At 43.8% G+C, this 13,668-nt stretch overlaps 1 protein-coding gene across 1 annotated transcript in view; it reads right to left on the reverse strand.

Annotated features, from left to right (window-relative positions):
• Window positions 1–13,668, reverse strand: part of LOC126263284 (uncharacterized) — a 354,259-nt gene that overhangs the window by 155,475 nt on the left and 185,116 nt on the right. The window contains exon 10 of the mRNA XM_049960369.1: window positions 4,377–6,721. Coding sequence (XP_049816326.1) covers window positions 4,377–6,721 — 2,345 coding nt within the window. The remainder of the gene's footprint in view (window positions 1–4,376; window positions 6,722–13,668) is intronic.

A 13,668-nucleotide genomic window follows, 5' to 3' on the forward strand; every position in this document is an offset into this window, starting at 1 on the left:
TACAATTCGAGTTGAAACAGTTCCAGCACTTCATTATTTGGTTTTTCTGCCTATGTACGTATATGGTTGCTTTAATAAAGGGAAAAAAAGTGGTTCTAGGCGCTTCAGTCCGGGAGCACGCGACTGCTACGGTCGCAGGTTCGAATCCTGCCTTGGGCATGGAAGTGTGTGATGTCCTTAGGTTAGTTAGGTTTAAGTAGTTCTAAGTTCTAGGGGACTGATGACCTCAGATGTAAGTCCCATAGTGCTTAGAGCCATTTGAACCATTTTTTGCCATGTATTTAACTGTTTCAAACGTCTGACTACTTTACTAATGAGTTAATGTCTTAAATATTGGATCTTAATTATGGAAACGAGAAAACGTTTCGAAAAAGGGCCGAATTTGTGTTTTGAGTTTATTGGAAGTCGCTAAGTGCTCTCATTGTGAAACACTGGATAAACGCAGTCTGGGTAATATTCGCTCCGTTTTATGCTAAAGCTACTTTTTCAGCGTTTGAAACGTTATATCTCCTGACCTATATGCCATGCAATGATGCAATTTTACACGTAAAATCAGTGGTGTACGTGGATACTGTCTGCAAAATGTTTTGCGAATAGAGTCAGTAGTAAAGAAGTAATAAATTAAAACCCAAGCCTTTTTACTGCAAGAACAATGAATTTGTGGGGGATGTCAGCGATGAAAAGTTTAGTATAGGTTTGAAAGTATGTAGAAAGTATATTGGAGATCGCGAAGTACTCTCATTCTCAAATACTGAATGAATATAGTGTGGGTGATTTCCGCGCCTTTAGTTCCACTGCCGCAACACAGTTTCTAATTGTAGTACTTGTCTTACTGAGTCAGACACTTATCATAAGTTTGTACCTCTTAATGAGAAGATTATGACAGCATTCTAAATTTTAGAATTCGCTCGATAATTATATGAAATTCCACAAATAAAAATTTTATTGCCCCTTGAAGCCGTTCGGCTGGAAACCTGCAATTAGAACTCCGCACCATGAGCTGGGTTAACCATTTACTAATATGGATTTCACAGATATTATACCTCTACAACAAGTTCTCACACTTAACTAACATGGTAACACAGACAACTGTTTTTATTTCAACCGCCAAGTCTCAGGAATAATATCATAGCTTCGTTGTTGCTTTATGAACTGCGTCGTTAGTTCACTGTAAACAGGCATGATTCAATAACTGATTTTTTTTTTAAGAAGAAAAATCTTCCAGTGCAAGGAAGATTCTATTAAAGACAATGAAGATATTTCTGGAAACTGGTTTCATGAAGCCCATGGTAGCCTCACACTCTGATCCATTGGTTGTATTTGCACCACGTGCCTGGTCCCTTGTAACGTAGGCCACGTAAAGTTTTAGATGTACAGGGTGTAAACGGTGACTGTTTACAATGTAAGACAATCGATCAAGAAGTCGAGACGAACAATTTCATATGCAACGCTTTCGGTCAATCAATCAAACTCAAACTGGCCTACGAATGTTCCTAAGCAACAGCAAATTTGTGACGCGCAAGATTTTCGGTATCCTCTCGCTCTATTACGTAACTGGTGTAGTCGACGTTTTGGTTAATATTATTAACTTAAAGTTTGACGCAATGGTGGTGAAAGAAGAAAGACTTTTTTAAACGATATGCAAAAACTAATTACGGTTACAACAGGATGTAAATTTATCCCTTATGAGAGAGGTCACCCAACTTTTATCGCAGCGGGCCGAATGAATGGCAAAATGACGAGCGTGGGCCGCAGATAGAAAGCTGTGAGAAGAAAAGAAGAAAAACTAAGTTCAGCATTCCGCGTTAATCACGGGTGAGTGGCATCCAATGTACACACGCAAAAAAGACAATAAACTCATATATTTACTACAAAAGTTATCAAATAAGGTGATATTAGTAAAGAGATAGGTTGGCTACGTTAGACCTATTGTGCACGTGATGGAATAACAAAAACTAGCCAGCAAAAAATGTTTGTGAGATTTGTGTAACTGACTCTGGCTTTCAAGATATCATCAGTGTTTGGTATTGCACCGCTGCATCAAATCAAGAGAATTCCTTACAAATGATCATCAGTCAATCTCGCTCGATGTGCTGACTTAGCATACATCATTTTCGAAAACGTTTGCTCACAGACATGAATTGTTGAAACACAAATGCAGTATCAACGGCAAATTGCTTGGGTTTCGGGAACTCAGAATTAGATAAGCAACGGTAAAATTCAATATGTTTTGCTGCTCCCTGCTTCTCGCTCAAGAAGTCATTTGCTAGAAAATCAGTGAGTGCCAACTTTAGTTAAAGTGGCAAATCACCAATGTTACAATCGACCGCATTCTGGAACAGAAGAATGCCACTCTCACTTCTCTAAACCTCTGAAAATTTTTCCAAATAGTGCTTCTTCAAGTCACAAATAGGGTAAGTCCGGAAGAGTTGGACCATTATCTTTCTTCAGCATAAAATTTACTTGTTTTTTACCGTTTTTGGATTCTGACGGAATATTCGAATAGAGTGTCACATAAACTTAGGTACAAAACATTACTGACGCACTGCCACTTCCAGTACAAGAGATAAGATAAAATGAGAATATACATCAGTTGTCTCTGTGGGTAAGATGGACCACTGATGTATATTCTCATAGCTGTACGGGTGAGGTGGACCACTGTACTGGGAGAGATGGACCGCATAAACATGGCTATACATGAAGTAAAGAGTCAATTAAAATTTCATACAGAACTATACTATTAAATATTTTAGTCCAAAACAATTATATTAGTTTATTATAAATCCTGACTGAACACTGGCTTTTCTAATGAGTTGTTGGTTTCCTCAAGAATTAGCCTGTCTTTCTCTCATCACCGCAGTTACACTTATTAACAGATGTTGACATCGTGAAGAGACATCACAATGAAACCAATCGTAATTTTTATAAGCTTCGTAATAGCTTTCACCGCAGCCAGCACATTCACCCTCATCTCATTAATCAAAGTTATATTCGTAGTCTGATACAATGTTTGCACCTTATGAACATGGTGAGCTATTTGCCGTATTTTTTTTCTTGAGCTCTTCATTCTGTTTTTCTCTTCACTATTATTTCCATTTGGTGATCTTTTTGGCTTTTTTCTGTTTCCTTGTTTTTTTATTCCTCTTTTTCTTTACAGTTTTCGTATTTTCAGCGGAATTTAGCCCTTTGGATACGATTGCTGTCACAGTATTCTAGTTTCGTAGTGAGACCAGACAAAAAAAAAAAAATTGAACATGCTGTTCGTTTTTGGAACACAACCTACGACCAGCTTAGAGACAGAAGTGATGACACTTTCTGCAGGACCTGATCATCATTTTACAGGACAATGCTCAGGCACGTACAGTGCAAGCTGTTACTGATTTGTTTGACCGATGGGACTGCTAAGTGCTATACCACCTGCTGCACTCCTCTTACTTAAGCCCTCGTGAGTTCAACTCGATTTCTAAACTGAAAGAAACACTTCACGCCAGTCGCTTCAGAACTTCTACAAATTCGTCGGCAATAGACCGCTCCGCTCGAACTGTCAACACAACTAGCACTGCTAAGAGTATCCTACGACTTCCACATCGCTGGCAGCGGGTTACACACAATGCTGGTGACTACTTTGATGGACAGTAAAACTTTGAAACACGTATCTGTTTTGTACGAGCTGTAAATAAATAGGTGCCACTATTAAAGTTCCAACCCTCGTACATACACAGACACATTGTTTTCTTCGTTCTCTTGACAATGTCATATTTTCCATTTCCACTCTTCATTTATGACACAAACTGGTCCTAATCCAGGACTAGAATCAGCAGCGCGTTACTAACTGCGATATCTATTTGTTCAGTTGGCTAATAGGTCCATCATGACACTGCTGGAGCACGCCTCACAGACTGAGTCAAAGCTTCAATGAGTTCTTGGAAACGATTACTCTCTATACCTTTCAAGATCGAGGAACCACTGACAGTCTGAAGCTGTGAGTCAGTCCGTGACAAGATGGAACGTACTGTTAGCGAAAGGCAAGGCTCCGGCTTACAATCCTGGTCTGACAGGAAGTCGTAATTTTTCATAAATATGCAAACAGAAAACTTGGTTTAAGTTAAAATCTTCTGGGCTGTTAGGCCGCGTCATGTTTCTTCTAAAATGTTCGACGTTTCGACCCCTCTGCTGGGATCTTCTTCAGGATCTTTTGGTGTCCACTACTGCTAGAACACTGGTAGCGGACGCCAAAAGATCCTGAAGAAGATCCCAGCAGAGGGGCCGAAACGTGGAACATTTTACAAGAAACATGATTTTAACTTCAGTGACAATGGTCACGAAAGCCTGCAGACTTACACAAAACTTGGTTGTAGCACCTTGATGATACGTACGTAGTCTTTAGTGTGGCAAACGTCTGTCCCGTTCGACGCAGGCCTGATGACAGAACAGCGCGTGCTGCCCCCGCCAGAAGCAGTGGTGTAGTTCTTGTCTTGAGCGCCAGACCTCCCGTTGGATCGGTTTCCGGTGGTCGACCTGTTCCGTTCGTCCGTCCCCGTGAGGGACCCGGCAAAAGGTTCGTCGTAGAACGCTTCGTACCCGTCGCAGTCAGACGACGGTGACGAAGGAGAAGAGGACGCGGACGGCGAGGAGGAGTCGAGGCTGTCTGCAGAAGCACCGGCAGAGGTGTTCGGGGGGAGCGCGCAGCCGGGGCGCTGCAGCGGCAGCGGCGGCAGCGGCCTACGGGCCGGGTCCGGAGGCCGCGCGATGCTTCTGGACGGTGCGTTTTTTGGCGGCAGGGACGGAGGCACCAGCGACTGAGGCATCACTGGTCTGGGGGGCGGCGGCTGCTGGTACAGCACCTTGGGAGGCAGCGGCGGAGGCGACGTCGCCCCACGCTGGCGGCGCGCCTGGCGCGACCCCGGGTTGAGCAGCAAGCCGTCGAACAGGGGGCCGTTGGTTCGCCTCCAGGCCAGGCCGTAGTAGTCGGGCTCGCTGGCGGCAGAGTGGTCGGAGCCGGCCGGCTCCAGCCCGTAGTACAGGTGGCGCGCCTCGTAAATCTCCCGCAGGCTGCCGAAGGCCCTGGAGAAGGAGGCAACTTCGTCATCTCCTCGCACTGTTCTGTCAGCCGTGTAACCGTCTAAAGACCCCGTCTGGCTGGCTGAGTCGCCGCGAAAGCTGCCCGTCGTGCGCAGCAGGATGTTTCCCGGCCGCTCCAGAGAGTCGCTGTAGCATTCGGCAGGTACTGGCGCGTGGGACGCAGCTGCAGGCACTTCTATGACCCCTGCCGATGTTGACCCTTGTCTGCTAGGTTTTCTGTCCAGTGTGTCAGGCTCGAAACTGTCCGAGTCGTCTCCTGGAGCGTACTCCACAGGCGAGTCTTCTACTTCTATTGTGAGGTGACCGGGCTTCTCCGGCTCGTCGTACCTGATCTTGGGGCCGCCTGTGCTGCCACGTGACTTCGGCGACGACGATGGAGAACCACTGTCATAACTATACCCATCGTTGACGTATACCTCACTGACGAGGCTGTAGCCGCCGCCGTTGCACAGAACTTTGGAGAACTCTGTCGCTCGCCCATTCCTTTTCTCCTCATTGCTAGATTTCTTATCATCTTTTGCCATGATGACTTCGTATTCGTGGTCATCTTCTGGGCGAGTTACCTGCTTAGGTTTCAGCTTGGATATAGTAGTACTTCCTGTATTAACATTAAACACCTCATTTCTCATTGTCATCTCCTCTTCGAGAGGAAGGTTCGACCGCAGGGTGGAGCCCAGACAGCTCCTGAGTGTTCCGTCTCCATAATCAGTGGGAGTCGAGAATCCTCGGTTTTCGATTTGGTGAACTCCGAGGGTATCTGACCTCTCCAAACTGTCCGATTCAAAACTACTGTTGACAGATGGTTTTGACTTCAGCGTACTCTTGCCCGACACCTGAGAATTCTGTGTTTCTGGAGCCTTGCTCGTTTCCTGTGATCGTTGACCTACGAGTTCTTTAATGACTGCATCCATCAGGTGTTTCGTTTCCATTGGAGCAGGCGATTTGCGTTTTGGGACGCTTACCCGTTTTTCTTTGTCTTCTGGTGGCACTACTGGTGGCATTGGAGGTGGAGCAGGACAAGATGTTGGTGAAGGAAGTGGCGGAGGAGTAGGTACCGACTGATCAGGGACCTTTGGAGACACGGGCTTTGGTGGCACTGGTGCTGGCTTTGAAATGCTTCTTTGTTCAGATGGGCTTCTGTTAAATTTTGCAGCCGTCTCTGCGATCAATTTGGCTACCATTTTCTGGCGGTTCGCAAGTGGTGACATTGGCGTTGTAGTGTCATTCGAAACACTTTCGGTGTGCTGTGTGTTTGTTGCTTTTGGATCGTCCTTTTGTGGAGAGTTTGGGTGCAGTGGAGCCTTTGGCTTCACTCCCTGATGCTGTGGTCGCGGAGAGGACAGCTGCGACATTTTCTGCCCCGAGTTAGATAGTGATTTTCCTGTCTCTGCAGATTGATCTTGCGGCTGTCTTCTGGAATCGCCCGTGCTCGATGAGCTGATGACTTCGAGGGAATCGGGCTGTATGGAGTCCCTCCCAGCTAGCTGCTGTGTCCTCACTGCTGCAGGCACGGGAACTTCTTCCAGCCACTTGCGAATGGACACCTCCTTGTTTGGGGCCTCGACACCCTCCAGGCAGCACGCGCGGCATGGTGGCTCGGGGATGTCCATTGGCCGGCATGTAGGACAGCCTACGCACCCTGAAACACCAGTAGTGATTAGCTCCTGCCGAGGAAGATACAGCTGTACAGAAAAAAATTGCTGACTCTCAAACAAACTAACTCTGTAATACTTAATGCATGATACAAAGCTATTCATGATCCTATTGACTAATTTCACTATTTTTTTAATAGTAAAGACAGCCCACTAGCTGCAATGGGTTTTATAGTCGAATGGACCATGCTTTCGACTCCTAAACTAAGGGAGTCTTCATCAGAATTTATATTACCTAAATAAGGGGGATACGATGTTAGTCATTAATAAGAAAAATACAAGACAGTAATAATTAATATTCGTATATAAAGATGTACTTACATACGTTAGAAGTTGAGCATAACAGCTCTCGTCGTAAGATACATACTCTTCAAATCTTTACTGAAGGATCCTTAAAAGAAATTTTTCATCTATGTCAATTTCTCCTTTTATTTTTTCTGAAATGTTGTTTTCCTCCCCATACTGTCATTGTAGTTTAATCACTTACTGTATTTTACTGTAACAAATTACTGAAATTTTTTTTCGTACTGCTTTTAAATTATAATATGTCTTCATACTATAAAATGTTTAAAAGTTGTAGATACATCTGCTATACAAACTGCTGTAACCATTCTATGACGTAAAGCAGATGTTACCACTTCTCATCAGTAGATGGAGTGACACCTCACGTCCACATCGTAGTATAGGCGGCGCACGCGCCACCCAGTCTGATGCCACCTGTTTCAGTGTACACAAGCAGCCCTTAGCGACAATCTTCAATTTTTAACTAGAAATGACACTAAAACTTTTACGTAAGATGTTTTATTATGTGACGTGGCCTTTTTGGTGTTAAAATTGTATGACGAGAGCTGTTAGGCTGAACTTCTTACGTATGTAAGTACATCTTTATATACTAATATTAATTATTACTGTCTTGTTTTTTTCTTATTAATGACTAACTTTCTATCCCCCTTATTTAGGTAATATAAATTCTGATGAAGACTTCCTTAGTTTAGGAGTCGAAACCATGGTCAATTCGACTATAAAATCCATTGCAACCAGTGGGCTGTCATTACTATAAAAAATATTTTCACGGCTGCTGCACACAGCTATGTTTAAAGTTGTATAATTTCACTATTTCAGAGTGACTGAGGATAACCTACTCGTATAGCTTAATGTTCGGCGTACTAACCAGCGAGACAGAGGTGATCAAGACAAGAATCGACTTGGGCGGCAGATTGACGACCGCTGGTCTGGTACACATATTTTCACGAGTGTGTTTTGTTTTTTCTTATAGTTGGTTACTCACGTCCGTTTAGCCAAGTGCTGGCCTGCTCCCAAAACTCTGCCTCACAAAATACGATTCACTGACCGTTAAAACAAAGTAACCCACAGAACAAAGTTTGCAGACCCACACAAGCAGACAGCACATATGATTTCCCAGTGTTAGGAACGGCACTCGGCTACAAAGTTAAAGTAAAATAATTCAAACAATGGTCAACACGCAACAACAAACATTGCAGATGGCATTCACGCTAATTTGATGTGGACAATGGAGCTGAGAGAACTTTTAACGTGTTCCATTAGGGCAATAAATGTAAGTTACTCTCAAGTGGGGTTTTAGCGATTAACTTCACTTGATGCTGGAGTCATATAGCACAATTTCCACAGAACTGACGACGCTCCTGCATGATGAACGAAACCGACGAATATAAATCAGCTAATACGCGACTTCTGGCTGTGTTCAGAGTCCCCTCCAGGCGATGCCTCAGAGCGCTTAACTTAAAACGTGGTGCCTGAACGAGCCTTGTCTGCCGTGGTCTTCTATTGAGACGCTCAACACATCTCAAAACTCCATGAAAAATGGACCTATATTAATTGTACATCACAGGTAGAAAGACTAGTATGGGCGCAGGCGAATCACCATTGGACACTTTAAACATGGAACAACTACGCCGGGATTGACGAGTCGCGTTGGACGTTGATTCACACCAAGGATGGGGAACGAGTACGACGAAAACTGTATCAATCAATGTACCCCGATTGCCCAACAGTCCAACGTTGAGCCATGCTGTAGCAGTATTTTCTAATAAAGTATGTTCACAAGGAATGAAAATTGGTCGGCGGTACGTCTGCCAACAGCTGCATACGGCAAACGAAAAAGGAACCCACTGTCTGATAATGAGAATCTATTTACTCGCCTACTGCTACTAGCTCCTTCGTTTAGGAACCTCTTATACAACCCAGTTGTTCCCGACATGTGCCAAAAAGCTCCTGGGAGCACCGAAAGGAGATGGAGGTCGTTGTGTGATTTCCGTACCCTCCCCCGGTTCAATAAACTTCAGCCGTATCGATTTACCGGAATATAGATAAAGAGATATTGTTCTTATATGCCAAGAGACAAGGATTCCAGAGTAATATTTGGCGAGAACATTAGCGTAAAGTGGATAAGACTGTGAAACCGGAATAGTCTTACCTTGCCTGAACTTGGAAAGCCAGCAGCAGAAGAAGAAGAACAAGGACTGAGCGCCATAACCCTAGCGTGTATCAGCGAGCTTGAGCGTCGAAACGGATAGTAATGGTAAACTCATGGGACCAAACATTAATCGTATCATTTAAAGGGCACACTGGTATCTTTAGGGTATAAAACTGGTGCTAAGCGGTCATATGACCTTCTACTGATGACGTAAGTCATGGAAGTGCATTACTATATATGGGTCACTCGGATTTATGGAATCATCGGTAAACGTGTGAAAGTAAAATTTTCAAGTGCGTAAGGCGTGGGATACGATGATTTGTGTCATATCTGTACGAAGGAAACAACTTACACTTAAGGACACGTCTAGCGACAGTTAATTTTATTAATTTCACATCTGAATTTTAACTTCACGGGACCGCACTTGACAAGGACGACCATGCGGTATCATCATTACGCATACGCGTACGCACTGCAGACGGAACAAGATTCGAAAACGACGCCAAAGTCGACAGAGGACGCTCATGCAGTGATCACTTATGAGCATGCGTCTCACCGCCAATTGTTAATATAAACTTAGAAATGGGCACTAGCAGTCCCTAGTGTACAACGTTAGCCCGGACATAGCTGAATGGTTGTCAGCCGAACTATCGCGGCAAGCTGTCGACATCACCGTGCTCCAATACCAAGATATTTACGTACTATTTATTACGCCTGGAAAACTTAAAGGCTCACACCTATGGCCACACTGTAAGTGAAGTTATCCAGTTTGTTGGTGTCTCAATTAGGGATGGCGGTTAACGCTTTACAGTTGTATAAATTTTTTTTCAACGCCAGTTTAACCGGACTATTAGAACTGCTCAAAATAACCGGTTTCTGAAATTACGGTTTTTCTGTCTTTTATTCCAATTTCCTTCAATGAACGTAGAAACTGAACCAAGATTGAAAAATTTAGACTCTCTCAGTTTCAAGATACATTGAATCAAAATATTAAATTAAATAGGCAAATAAAAGAAAACTTAGTATATGCACTTTTCGCCGCTTTTTTCGAATAGTGATAAGTGGTTGACCACCACAAAAAACACCAGTATTGTACTACTATGTCCACTGTTCGCCGCTTTTCTCGAAAAGTGGTAAGTGGTTGAGCACCACAAAAAACACCAGTATTCTACTACTGATCTTAATGTTTTGAAACTCTGCTCAAAAATCATGTTGTAATTGGGAAACATGCCATCATTTGGGCATTACGAATAGTCAGTGGTAAAGAGTGAAAATTGAGGTTGAAGAACTCTGTTTTCCGTGTTAATTTATCCGCTTTCAAGGGGTATAAGCAGATAAATGTATGTTATGTGGATGCAGGTCGAGGATCAGCTGATTTCAGTGCTTATTGTAAGCTTTGAATGAACTGTCAAGTTTAACGTGTTTTGTCCTTGTATTATGTCAGGGTGGTAGTAGCTCCTTCCGTTTTAAATCTTTTAAAGGAAACGGAGCATTGTACTTAACTGATAACGCACTTCGTAAAATACTTCCAGACTCGGGATGGGGTAATTATGTAGTATTACTTATGTCCAACAACGACTGTGAGAAACTATCATGTATATCAGATGGGGCACTAAGTGTACCATCTAACAGGGCACGCCACATGGTAACAGGTACATTATTGTCTCAGAAATGCTGTACCAATTCTTACACTATGTGTTCGTCGAAATTTGGCGTTAATGGGTTATAGAAGCAATCTTTGCTAACAGCGTAACATTGCCTGCAGTACCTCTCCTGGGGTTGTGACCATATCGGTTGGACCCTCGATGACTGGAAAACTGTGGCCCGATCAGAAAAGTCCCGATGTCAGTTGGTAAGAGTTAATGGTAGTGTTAGAGTGTGGCCCAGACCTCACGAAAACAAGGACACAAGTTTTCAACAAGGTACTGTGTAAGCTGTTAATCGCTCCACATTGGTGTGGGCTGTGTTTATGTGGTATGGACTGGGTGCTGTGGTCGAAATGAGCCGATCGTTGATTGGGAGTGTGGGACCATTTGCAGCCATTCATGGACTTTGTTCCCTGTGACGATGGAATTTTTATGGTTGATAATGTGCCGTTTCATCGGGCCACAATTGTTTGCGACTAGCTTGAAGAACATTCTGGACTATTCAAGCGAATTATTTAGACACCCAGATCGCCTGACATGGTCGAATATTTGTGGGACGTTATCGAGAAGTCAGTTCGTGCATAAAATATTGCACCGGCTACTCTTTCCAATTAGAGACTGCTATAGTGGCAGCAAGGCTCAATATTTTTGCAGGGGAATTGCAGCCGCTTGTTGAGTCCATACCAAGTCGAGTTGCTGCAATACGCCGAGAAAAATGTAGAAAGAGAAGATATTAGGAGATATGCCATGCCTTTTGTCACCTCAGTATACATGTAGAACAGCGAGTGAAATGTAGTAACCAGCATCCCCGTATTCTGTTGCTCTACGGAATAAATCCTCTATGATGGCTTCAGATGGATGTGGCAGGTTGGCATCCTGCTGTCGTAGGATTTGCCGCCGGCATCTGGGCACACAAACTACGATACAGTCGATAACAGTCGATCTTACATAGAACACAGAGGAGAGTGCTGCTGAGCCACACCTGTGGTGGCAGTGTTACTCGTACCAGCTGCAGCGTTGATGGTGTCTTCGCGACTGCACAGGGCACAACACGCTCACCTCACTTCTCCGTGTTAGACGATAACATAAACCTCCCGCCAGCGCGTCATATCCACCGCTCGCCGCCTCCGATTGGTGGCGCCACAGACGCCACCAGAAGACGTCGTCTTCGCATCACTCACTGCATTTAATTGATTTTTTTACAGTTTATTGGCTTTCGGGCCGTGCGCATTCAGCCATCTTAACAGCACTGTCAGTTATGACGATACAAAAGGAAGGACAACGCAACACCTAGTCTCCGAGCGGAGAAAATCTCCGACCATGCCGGGTGTCGAACCCGAGCCTCTTCGCTTAGTGGTCCAAAGCGCTAGCTGCGCAGCTACCGAGGAAGTCGATATAGTTGTTTTGTCATCAAAACCTTTTAAGAAGCCGCATTTTGCGTTCATGCCCTAAATATCGAAAAACTTGCAGTGAGAACACACTGACGTTGTTGTTGTGGTCTTCAGTCCTGGGACTGGTTTGATGCAGCTCTCCATGCCAATCTATCCTGTGCAAGCTCCTTCATCTCACAGTACCTACTACAACCTACATCCTTCTGAATCTGTTTAGTGTATTCATCTCTTGGTCTCCCTCTACGATTTTTACCCTCCACGCTGCCCTCCAGTGCTAAATTTGTGATCCCTTGATGCCTCAAAACATGTCCTTCCACTCGATCCCTTCTTCTAGTCAACTTGTGCCACAAACTTCTCTTCTCCCCAATCCTATTCAATACCTCCTCATTAGTTACATGATCTACCCATCTAATCTTCAACATTCTTCTCTAGCACCAGATTTCGAAAGCTTCTATTCTCTTCTTGTCCAAACTACTTATTGTCCATGTTTCACTTCCATACATGGCTACGCTCCATACAAATACTTTCAGAAACGACTTCCTGATACTTAAATTTATACTCGATGTTAACAAATTTCTCTTCTTCAGAAACGATTTCCTTGCCATTGCCAGTCTACATTTTATATCTTCTCTACTTCGACCATCATCAGTTATTTTGCTCCCCAGATAGCAAAACTCCTTTACTACTTTAAGTGTCTCATTTCCTAATCTAATACCCTCAGCATCACCTGACTTAATTCTACTACATTCCATTATCCTTGTTTTGCTTATGTTGAAGTTCATCTTATATCCTCCTTTCAAGACACTGTCCATTCCGTTCAACTGCTCTTCCAAGTCCTTTGCTGTCTATGACAGAATTACAATGTCATCGGCAAACCTCAAAGTTTTTATTTCTTCTCCCTGGATTTTAATACCTGCTCCGAATTTTTCTTTTGTTTCCGTTACTGCTTGCTCAATATACAGATTGAATAACATCGGGGACAGGCTACAACCCTGTCTCACTCCCTTCCCAATCACTGCTTCCCTTTCATGCCCCTCGACTCTTATAACTGCCATCTGGTTTCTGTACAAATTGTAAATAGCCTTTCAAATGGTTCAAATGGCTCTGAGCACTATGGGACTCAACTGCTGTGGTCATAAGTCCCCTAGAACTTAGAACTACTTAAACCTAACTAACCTAAGGACAGCACACAACACCCAGCCATCACGAGGCAGAGAAAATCCCTGACCCCGCCGGGAATCGAACCCGGGAACCCGGGCGTGGGAAGCGAGAACGCTACCGCACGACCACGAGATGCGGGCAAATAGCTTTCGCTCCCTGTATTTTACCCCTGCTACCTTTAGAATTTGAAAGAGAGTATTCCAGTCAACATTGTCAAAAGCTTTCTCTAAGTCTACAAATGCTAGAAATGTAGGTTTGCGTTCCTTAATCTATTTTCTAAG

Source organism: Schistocerca nitens, chromosome 6, assembly GCF_023898315.1.
Source record: "Schistocerca nitens isolate TAMUIC-IGC-003100 chromosome 6, iqSchNite1.1, whole genome shotgun sequence".
NCBI lineage: Eukaryota > Metazoa > Arthropoda > Insecta > Orthoptera > Acrididae > Schistocerca > Schistocerca nitens.